This window comes from Neophocaena asiaeorientalis, unplaced genomic scaffold, assembly GCF_003031525.2.
Source record: "Neophocaena asiaeorientalis asiaeorientalis breed wild unplaced genomic scaffold, Neophocaena_asiaeorientalis_V1.1 scaffold54, whole genome shotgun sequence".
Lineage (NCBI taxonomy): Eukaryota > Metazoa > Chordata > Mammalia > Artiodactyla > Phocoenidae > Neophocaena > Neophocaena asiaeorientalis.
This window is the reverse complement of record NW_020174938.1, coordinates 2,386,029-2,396,571: the sequence shown is the minus strand read 5'-3', so window position 1 is coordinate 2,396,571 and position 10,543 is coordinate 2,386,029. Positions and strand designations below refer to the sequence as shown.

The following is a 10,543-nucleotide window of genomic DNA, read 5'->3' as shown; positions in this document are numbered from 1 at the left end:
CTGTGAGCCTGAGTGTCTCAGAATCCCAGTCTGGAAACTGAAGCCCAGCTGGTTCCTGTCCGGAGCTTTCTTTTACCCGCTTGGAGCCCAGTCACACCCCTGCCTCCCGCCCGCCCACCACTTCCAGCCCAGTGGGGAGCCAGGGCTGGAGCCTTGGAGCCTGGGGACCTCCGGGATGACATGTGTTTAGGGCAGCCCAGCCTCAGAGCCAGCAGGCAGGCCTGACATGGGCGGGCCAGGAGGATGTGTTTTCTTACAAAAACATCTCTAACGTTTTGGCTTCTTACTGAGGCTTCAGAGCATCGTGGGTGTTTTATACACTTTGGCCTCAGCTTTTCACTGGAACACACCCACCACCCACACAGACACACAGTCACAGATATGCACACTCACTTCTACACATAAACATGCACACACACACGCGCCCAAATATACAGACAGACTCACATACACCCACACAAACACAGAGACACACAAAGACTCAGCCTCACACCTACACAAATACACACACCCAAACATTTCCAAACACACAGATTCACCCATACATGGTCTCACGCCCACATCCACACAAACGCACATACAAACTCATCTGCACATAGAGATGTCACACCCACACTCAGACATGCACACACAAGTATACACACAATCCCTCACACGGTCTCAGCTTGGAGAATGCCCCCCACCCCCGCGCATTTTTTTCTTGTTCAAAGTGAGGTTAGAAGTCTCCCACCTTCCACGGGATTCAGTTTCTCACCCTTCCCCCCATAAAAATCCTTCTGGCCACATCTTTTCTTGGGTCTTGTCCAGCTAGTGCTGTGTCTTTAAGGAAGTTGAAGCTGCTAAAAGTGAGTGAGAGAGAGAAAAAAAAAAAATCAAAAAATTTGGCATCTTTTCCCCCTCAAGTTTCTGGTGTCACTTATGAAACACGGGTCCTTGTTGCTGCAGAGAAGCAGTTGTTTTGCTGGAAGGAGGAAGTATACGGGCTGCCTGGGCTTCCTTCCTGCAGCCTCCTCTCAGCAGACGGTCTCAGGCACCCTTTTCGGATAAGGAAAGGACAGGCCCAGGTGTGCAGACTGAAGGTGGGACGGGGACCAGGCTGCCCCGTCCTCCAGCATCTTCATCTTCCCTTGGCCCTGCAGACCGTCCAGGGCTAACTGTTCCTTTGTTGCTTTTTTGGTCCCATCTTAGAAGAGGTTCTGCTTGACTAAGAAAGAGTACTTTGAAGGTAAGCCAGCTGGAAGAGGGCTCCAAGGGCCAGTGGGAGGAGAGGGCAGCCTGCCGGGCACAGGGGCTGGGCTCCCCTGGGCACTTTCCTGTTGGTTTGGGGTGCTTGGGACAATCCCTTGCTTGGATCTGTCCAGGGGGCCTCAGTCCCTCTAATAACCGCAGCCCTGGAAATCTCAGCAGTGTTTGGGTTGAGCCACGGGCCTCACCCAAGCCAGCTGAGAGGTCCTGGCAGGGGGTTATTTAGGCAGCTGCCTGGCGTAGTTTGAACCAAATAGGCCAAGGGTGTGATTCTGTAGAAAGGGTCTGGTGTCTGCTGTGGTCACGGGCCGGTAGGAACGGGAGAGCGGTGGGTGGGGCGGATGGGGGTGGTGTGCACTGCACAAGGGTCCTTGTCTAGGCCGGGGCAAAGCATACCTATGGGGGGCTCTAGTGGGAGGGACTGCGGCCAGGATGTGGGAGGGCAGGAGGGAGGTTCTGCCGAGTGCTGGGGGGAGGAGGTGGCTGGAAAACAGATCTCAAGCCATAAAGTCAGCTCGGAGCTGGCCGATGCAGGGAGAGCTCTCTGCTCAGAGAAGGAGCTGGGGTCCTCTTCCGTCCGGTCTTCACCTGCTCCTGACTGCATGACCTCGGGCAAGTCCTGGACCTTCTTTGGGCCTCAGTTTCCCCTCCTATAGAATGGGGGTGGTGGGCTAGGTGGTATTGGGTCTTAGCTGGAAGATGCTGGCAGGTCCTTCTGATGGGGAAGAGCTCTGGGTCAGGGTGCTGAGAGGGATGAGTGCCTTCTGTGTGTCCTCGGGGTCACCTTGGTGGCATGTCCTTCTCTGCAGGAGGTAGGATGCAGGAGCTGCGTCTGCTGTGCTGGGTGGTCCTTGTGGGCCTGGTGCAGGCCTGTCCCGAGTCCTGCGACTGTGGGGAAAAGTATGGCTTCCAGATCGCCGACTGTGCCTACCGTGACCTGGAGGCCGTGCCACCCGGCTTCCCGGCCAACGTGACCACGTTAAGCCTGTCGGCCAATCGGCTGCCGAGCTTACCAGAAGGCGCCTTCAGGGAGGTGCCCCTGCTGCAGTCGCTGTGGCTGGCGCACAATGAGATCCGCAAGGTGGCCGCTGGTGCCCTGGCCCCTCTGGGCCAACTCAAGAGCCTGGACCTCAGCCACAACCTCATCTCTGACTTTGCCTGGAGCGATCTGAACAACCTCAGCGCCCTCCAGCTGCTCAAGATGGATAGCAACGAGCTGACCTTCATCCCCCGCGACGCCTTCCGCAGCCTTCGCGCCCTGCGCTCACTGCAGCTCAATCACAACCGCTTGCACACGCTGGCAGAGGGCACCTTCGCGCCGCTCACTGCGCTGTCCCACCTGCAGATCAACGATAACCCCTTCGACTGTACCTGTGGCATCGTGTGGTTCAAGACGTGGGCCCTGACCACTGCTGTGTCCATCCCAGAGCAGGATAACATCACCTGCACTTCACCCCACGTGCTCAAGGGCACACGGCTGAACCGCCTGCTGCCGTTGCCTTGCTCGGCACCCTCGGTGCAGCTCACTTACCAGCCCAGCCAGGACGGCGCCGAGCTGCGTCCTGGCTTCGTGCTGGCGCTCCACTGCGACGTGGACGGGCAGCCAGCCCCCCAGGTTCACTGGCACATCCAGACGCCCGGCGGCACCGTGGAGATTGCCAGCCCCAACGTGGGTGCCGATGGGCGTGCTCTGCCCGGTGTCCTGGCAGCCAGCGGCCGACCGCGCTTTCAGGCCTTTGCCAATGGCAGCCTGCTCATCCCCGACTTCGGCAAGCTGGAGGAGGGTACCTATAGCTGCCTGGCCACCAACGAGCTGGGCAGTGCGGAGAGCTCGGTGAACGTGGCACTGGCCACACCAGGCGAGGGTGGCGAGGATGCGCTGGGGCGCAGGTTCCATGGCAAAGCGGCCGAGGGTAAGGGCTGCTACACGGTTGACAATGAGGTGCAGCCGTCGGGTCCTGAGGACAACGTCGTCATCATCTACCTCAGCCGTACTGGGGGCCCCGAGGCTGCAGCAGCAGCAGGAGGAGGGGTCTCCAAGAAGCAGCCCCCAGGGCTGCTCCTGCTGGGCCAGAGCCTCCTCCTCCTCTTCTTCATTGCCTTCTAGCCCCACCCCCACCCAGGCTGGGCTGGAGGAGGCCCAAGGCCTTGCTGACTCCTGCCCCTGACTCTGCAGCCGTCCCTTACAAGTGCTGCAGGGGTCTGGGCTCGGCAACTCTCGAAGCCTGCATCGGGGACTTCCCATCTTCCTACCTCCCTTTCTCATCTCTTCTGGAACACTCACTGCCCCAACTTCTAGACTTGCTCAAAGCTAGTGACTAGGACAGAATTTGATCCCATAACTCACCGTCTACGGTGCTAATTGCTGCTAACCACAGTGCCCATGCTCCCTTCTCGGGGCAGTGTGCTGACAGGGCGGCGCCCTAACCAAGCGGGGTGGGGGGGACTCACTGATGGAATTCTGGGCACTGGGACTGACAAACTGCCGAAGGCTATGGGTGGGGCTTGGGGCTTGGGGCTTGGCAGGGAGGTAGGCTGAAGCAGACAGGACACAGGAGACTAGGATGTAGCGGAAGTGGCTGGCGTGGCTTTGAGGCTCTCTGACCTGCTTGAGCTCCTGCTGACCTTTGGCGTTCTCTGATGACCTGGGGGCTTGGGAGGCTCTGCCCTCATCTCAGACAGGACTGGAGTGTCCAGAATGTCCTTCATCTCCTCACCCTTTCCTCCTTCAGTGTGCCCCTCCCCCCTGGACACCTGCCCTGTCTTCCTCTCCAGGTATGCATCTGTAGCCTGCCCCTCCAGAGAGACCAGGCAGCCTGGGGGCGGCAGAGAAATAAACAGCGTTTCTGGTGCTCCCCTGCATCTGCCTGGTGTTTTGTCTGGATCTAGGGGGCCCCTGGTGGAGGATAGGACTGGAAGGACAGCCAGCCTGCCTGTCCACATGTTCCGGGGCCTGTGAGGCAGGGAGGGGTGGCCCGGTGGTGGGTTCAGGGCTGAGTTGAGCTGCAGATGTTCTCCTCCACCCCCCACCTAGCCCACGGCACAGATCGGGGTATGAGCCTGACAACAATTGCAAAGGCTTCTCTGGGGTCCCTGAGCAGTGGCCTGAAGGAGGTGTTTTGGAGGGGGCATGGGGGAAATCAAGTGCCTGGGTTGTGGCCTCTCTTCCCATTCCTGCTCCGGGAAGAGATGTTAGGGAACAGTGAGGAAAGCGGGGACGGGCAAGGCAAGATGGAGGGGAGAGAGAAGGGAGGAGAGAGGGGATGTAGGATGGGATGAGAAGGAAAGAGAAAGACCCAGAGAGACTGAGGACAAGAGAACATATTTGAAGGAGAAGACAGAGGAAATGAATGGTACTTCCTCCCACATTTCCAGAAAGAGGAAATAGTATTCCTGGAGGAAAGTCTTTTCCTCACAGAGCAGGGGGATCAGGAACTGACTTGAGGGGCGGAGGGCCTGGCAGCAACCTGTGGGTCTCTTAGGATGGGGTCAGAACCTGGAGACCGTAGAACCTGTGCTGGGTCAGAGACACGTCTCCCTACTGCCTTTATCCCTGCCCCTTTCCTGATCAAATGGTGCTATGCATAGGGACAAGACCCCATGAGAGAGGCTCTGAAGCCTCTGACTAGAGCCCCCAGAACTGCTGAGCCCAGCAAAGTGGAGGCAGGGAGGCCAAGGAACGTGGGGTAGCAGTTGTGAGCCTCGGAGGCTGGCCAGCCCCGCTTCCTCCTCCTTCCACATAGAGCACCTCCCCATCCCCCCTGGTCAGCTTGCAGCTCCTGCTGAGCTGCTGTCACCAGAGCACATGTCAAGGATGACTGCACCTCCGATGGAAAGCAGCAGGATGGGGCCGAGTCCCCTGTGCTCTGCCACTTTGGGTAAGTCACTGCCCATCTCTGGACTTCAGTTTCCTCAGAAAACAAAGGATGGGCTAGGCTATGGTAAATCATTGACTCTGACCCACTGACTCTGATTATGTAAGGCTTGATAATTCTAACCCAGCTTGGACCCCTTGACATCTCTGGCTCCATTCACAGTTGAGCGGGCTTGGCTTCTTGGAGTAGGATGTGGGCCTAAGACCTGAGTCGGGGGCAGCTGGGGAACATTTGTGCTCTGAGTGAACTAGCTTCTCGCTTGTTTTAAAGTCATCCCTGGCCCCCCATGCCCTCAAGGTGAAGCCCAAGTTCCCCAGCCAGATGTTCGTGGCCCCTCTGACTGGCTCTCCAAAGTCACCCCTCCCCACCTCTCTTGGAATGGCTAATTAATCGTTCCTTTAACAGTCTGCGATGTGTCATCCTCTGTACGTTTACTTATACTGTTCCATCAGTCTGGACACCCTTCTCCTGTTCCTCACTTGGCTAAGTCAGCTTTTGAGAGTCGGCTGAGGTACCACCTCCTCCAGAAAGCCTTCCTGGATGCTTTTCCCTCACCACCCCCCCTCCAATTGGACTAGGCCCCCTCCTCTGGCTCACACAGTACTGAGTGTCCAGCGTCCCAGCCTGATTACACTTTATTATGACTCTGTTTCCATATTAAGGGCAGAGACCCAGTCTGCCTTCTCATTCCTGAGACCCCGTCAATCACTAACACAGGGCTAGGAAGACATTTTTCAGTGGGCTGCAGTGGGACCAGACCCTGCCCCCTTTGCCCTCTTCCTGGGCATCCTCGAAGGTGGGTTGGCGCCCCCTGGCCCTGCCTGGCTTCCTGCGAGTTTGAGGCTGTCGTTTGGGTGCAGGAATGTGATGTGCAGGTACTTCTGGAGGCCCCACTGATCCAGGTGTGTGGGGTGGCCACATCTGCCCCACCCTCGGTAGCCCCAGCGCCACAGTGGCCCCCAAACCCTCACTCATACATGCCCGCACCTCAGTGCCCAGCAGGGGGAGGGACCCCCTCGGTTGCCCTCCCTTCTGCATACTAGTCTCCTCCTACCTCCATACCTTTATTCATATTGTCTCCTCATCTCTTGAAATCTCTCCTCCTCCCCAAATCCTGCCCATTCTCGAAAACCCAGAATCAGTCTTACTTCCAAAGCCAATGCTCACACGACTCAGGGGTGGCACCATAGGCCCCCAGTCTCTCCACCACCCCAAGGGATGTGGCCATGGTTCCCATTCTGCCCCCCATCCGGTGCCCAGCCCAGCATTGACCAGAGTACCCCAACCCCACCCAAGCCCCATAAACACAGTGTTGATTGACTGAGATGCCAGGTGGTTTTCCCCACGTACCCCTCCCCTTCAGGAAGACTGTTTCTTAGGGACAAGTTTATTACAGGGAACACACTAACCTCTTTCATAATATCTAAAGGCATACCAGCTACAAAAATACCAGGCTCTCAAGTGTGGCCAGCTCAGTGTGGGGCCTGGTTTGAGCCGTGACTGCTGCCGGGTAGGAGCCCATGGCTTCCTCCCGGGCTGCCTTGCAGGCCACAGGGACCCCCAGGAGGAGCGGGGAACACTGCAGGAGAGAGGAAGCGCCGTGTCTGGTCACGGTGGTGTGTTCCAAGGCTGAGTGGGTCCAGCTGGAATCCTAGGTTGTCCCGGCCTGCATCACCAGCCCCGATCAGGAGAAGGCTTCCATGAAGCCTGAAGGCTGGCGGCAGAGCCAGCGTCCGGAGGCTCCTGGACCGAGGGCCTAAACCACCGATTACTTTCTCCAGAGCCCTAGCTGGCTTCCCAGGGTCAAAGGGGCAGACCAGAGCCTTCCCAAGGCTTGAGGTTCACAGTGCTGACAGACTTCCACCCAAGCAAAGCAACCCCCGGCTGGCTCTGAACCCCAGGGACCTGCTGACAGAGCCGGTGCCAAGCAGAGAGGCTGCCATGGCTGGAGTGATGACGCTGGGAGAGCTGGGGAGGGAGTGGGCTGGGAGGATGGGAAGTGCTCCAGCACAGGCAAGGACACGGCGGGGTGGCCTTCCCCACCTTCAGGGCTGGGCACCGTTGGCCCGGGCGTCCGATAGGGCTGTCTTCCGGAAGGCCTGCAGGGCTGGGTTGTGCAGCAGCGTGTATGCCAGACCCCAGCGGGCCCTGCCTCGGCCTACCCGGGGCCCCGCTCCCTTGGCCAGCCGGTCCTTGGTCTGCAGCAGCTGCACCCCTGAAAAGAGACCTTCCGTGAGTCACTCAACACACACCCAGCCAAGCCCCACCCCCAGCACCAAGACCTGAGCAGAGTCTGAAAACCCCTTGTGTATGTAGGGTGAGGGAGGCTGAGACTGGGGCTCCAGGTGCCCGTTCACAGGGTGGGAAGCCAGGAGAGTGTGCGGTGCAGAAGCGTGTTTGTTAAGGCTCAGGGTGTCATCCTCTGGGTGGCCAGCAGAAGAGGGAAAGGATGAGCTCTGTGGAGGGGACTGGAGGCAGGGCTGGGACAAGGGTCCCCCTCCCTACTGCACACTTCCCAGGCAGCAGGGCAGGGGAGGACGTACTGCTTAGTAGAGGCAGGGGGTGGCCTGGGGTGGTCGGGGTGACGGAGCCCCTTAGCTCTGAGACAGCTGTCTCATCCTCCACGTGAGGAGTGCGTGTGTGTGCACACACGTGACAGAAAGGGTGTGTATGCTAGTATTATGGGAAAAATTACCCTGAGACGGACCAGGAGAATTCTCACTTCTTCTCTCCCACAGGCAGCCCAGAGAGGATGCGGGCATTTTCCTAGCCCTGTCTCCCTTGCGTTGCTGGAGAGGGGGCGTGCCTCCTTCCTGGGAGAAGCCAGGTGGGCTCGATTCCCCCCATTCCCAGTGGAAAGGCTCACCTTCCTCTTCCTCCCCCAGTCTGAGGCCATCCCGGGGGGCCGTGCGGGGCTGGGGCCTCCGAGTTCGCAGGAGCAGGACGCAGAATGCCGTCGAGGCTGGATGTGACTGGCTGGCCTCCATCTTCAAGAAGTTGCAGTATGTGTGGTAGCCTGGGCGGGTGGGGAATGGCCGTGCTAGTGCGGGAGGGCCCCAGCCGGCACCTAACACAGACACAGGGAGTGCCCGGCACACCCTGCGTGCGAGCTCGTGGGCACCTGAGCATGTCGCACGTGCGCTGCACATGGACCCCTACACATACCCACAGCCTGGGGTTACAGACCTCCTCTGTAGAGACTAGATCAGGGCAGACCCTCCTGCACTGCTGGGGCAGCCTGAGCATCCCCTGCCCCCAGCTCCTGCCCAGTAACCTTACCGGGGTCGAAAGTGGCGGCTCTAGGTGGCAGCAGGCTGAGGTCCATCTGGCCAAGGTGGACAGCATTGTAGAGGGCAGACAGGAGCACTCGCCAGGTGGCCATCATGGCACCCACCAGCACATTGATGGGGAAGAGAAGGAAGGTGGCTGCATAGACTGCTCGCCTGGGGCCGGGGAGAAGAGAGCTGAGGCAGGTCCTCACACAGAGTCCCTTCCTCAGGGTCAATGGCAGACCTAGATGACCACAACTGCCGTGTATTGGTTGGTTACACCTCTGTATACCCATCTTCTGGGCTGCGTCTGCTCTCTCAACCCAGCTCGCTCATCCCACCCATCTGGGAGACAGAGGCCCAGAGAGTCTGGGAGACTTTGCTAAGGCTGTCTGGCTAGTCAGTGGGGTTTAAGTCCAGGTCCACCTGGATCTTTCTATGACCCTGGTGCCCCCACCTCCCTCTTCTGGGTCCCTTGTCCACTGACTCTAAGTCTCTCCTGGGGCCAAGGTGCTCCCACAGCCTAGCACGGAAATAATTTCTGTTAACCTTCTTCCTGCAAAGGGGAGAGCAGTATCGATCCCCAAAGCAGGAAAGGCTCATGGGGGCATTTCTGGCCCTGTGACAGGTAAACAGAGAGGTATTTTGGACTAAGCTGGGTCACTGACCCCTTTTACGGCAAGCTCTTTTTACTGCTCACTGGGCTCCCCATTAGAGAAAGGGGAAAGATGGCAGACGAGGGAGAAGGGCACAAGGACAAAGACACCAAAGAAGCAGCTGAGGGCCTAAGGGAGGCGCAAGCCCAGGAGCAACCTCACCGGTTGGTCAGCTCTGGGCGTCCATGGTGAGTGTCTAGGAAGACCCAGTGGGCTGCCATGTTCTGCAGGGTCACAGCCAGGGCCAAGGTCAGCCAGAAGGGCCTGTGGGGGATGAGGGGATGGGGCGGGTGTCACTATTAGTGGTCCTCGGGGAAGCGGTCCCAGAGCCCTCGGTCCCTTGCCTCACTCACCACGAGGATTTCAGGGATCGGAGGAGCAGAAGGTTCCTGCCGTGGAACACGGGCATGAACACCAGGAAGGTAAGGGCCAAGGTCCCCAGGAAGAAGAGGATCTGCTGCACCAGGAGCCCTGCCAGCATGGGGAGGAGAACAGGGAAAGGCATCAGCCCACCCTTGCCACTCCCAGGAGCCCCAGGCTTTGGAACTGGGCAGACCTGGTTTCAGACACCTGCTCTGCCGCTGCTTAGCTGTGCCACCTTGAGCAAGTTATTTTACCTCTCTGAGCCTTGGTTTCTTCCTCTTTAAAAAGGGGATAAGCAGCCCCTACCCAGGAGGGCTGTCGTGAGGATCCAATGAGACAGTATCTGTGGTAACTCTTTGAAAACCACAGAGTGCTTTGCAAATGTTATTTTCCCCCAGTTGCTCCTGAGTCCTTGAGGACAAGACAGTATTTGAAATTAATGTTTGCATTCCTACTGGCCAAAGCCTGGCACATGGTAGGTACCTGAAAGTCGCCTGTTGAAACAGTTGGCTAATTGTTTACATGGGATATGTACAAAAGGGTTTCAGAGGCCTAAAGTTTACCTGTACGAGGAATTATGAATCTTAGTGCTGGTGATTCGTCTACCCCTTTATCATCTTTTTCCACCTCCGCCAGCAAGGTGAGAACTGAAGGAACCAGCAGCAGAGGGAGAAACCAGGCCCTTGCTTCGGCAACAATGGCCCCAGCCCCCTCACATTGGGAAGGAATTTATTCACCGCAGTGCCCAAGGGGAGAATCAGAAACTCGGAGCTTGGAGGGGTCCTTGAAGTTAATCTAGTCCAGTTCTCTCAGAGCAGGGCCCTCCTTGCGGCCCCCAAACATGGCCACATAACCATGCTTGAATACTCCCAGTGACAGGGATGACCTCCTGAGACAGCCCATCATGATATGGCCCTCCCTTACAAAAGCAGGAACATGCCTCCTCGAACTTTCCAGCCCTGGGTCACCTTCTGTGTAAACCCCTGGTGGCACCCAGGAGCCATCCTCATGTGACGAGTATCCTTTTACCAAGGGCCCCTGCACCTGCCCCCCCACCCCACCTGTGTGGACTCCCTGAGGGCGGGGAAGGCAAGGTGGGTCCCTCCTCTTGCTTTTGCCCCAGAGCCAGCTCCAG

At 58.2% G+C, this 10,543-nt stretch overlaps 2 protein-coding genes across 4 annotated transcripts in view; one reads left to right on the top strand and one right to left on the bottom strand.

The window, feature by feature from the left end:
* The first annotated feature begins 962 nt into the window (after nucleotides 1-962).
* Nucleotides 963-4,097, top strand: ISLR (immunoglobulin superfamily containing leucine rich repeat). The gene is made up of 2 exons (XM_024761841.1): nucleotides 963-1,225; nucleotides 2,055-4,097. The coding sequence occupies exon 2, from the start codon at nucleotides 2,063-2,065 to the stop codon at nucleotides 3,350-3,352; it is 1,290 nt and encodes a 429-aa protein (XP_024617609.1). The 5' UTR covers nucleotides 963-1,225; nucleotides 2,055-2,062; the 3' UTR covers nucleotides 3,353-4,097.
* A 2,394-nt stretch (nucleotides 4,098-6,491) lies between these two features.
* The window catches only part of STRA6 (signaling receptor and transporter of retinol STRA6), a 27,540-nt gene continuing 23,488 nt past the window's right edge, over nucleotides 6,492-10,543 (bottom strand). For all 3 annotated transcript variants that reach the window (XM_024761749.1, XM_024761748.1, XM_024761745.1), the window contains exons 15-19: nucleotides 9,399-9,516; nucleotides 9,208-9,309; nucleotides 8,400-8,563; nucleotides 7,987-8,136; nucleotides 6,492-7,335 (exon numbers count right to left, since the gene is read on the bottom strand). In XM_024761749.1, coding sequence (XP_024617517.1) covers nucleotides 7,166-7,335; nucleotides 7,987-8,136; nucleotides 8,400-8,563; nucleotides 9,208-9,309; nucleotides 9,399-9,516 — 704 coding nt within the window. In that variant the 3' untranslated portion in view covers nucleotides 6,492-7,165. The remainder of the gene's footprint in view (nucleotides 7,336-7,986; nucleotides 8,137-8,399; nucleotides 8,564-9,207; nucleotides 9,310-9,398; nucleotides 9,517-10,543) is intronic.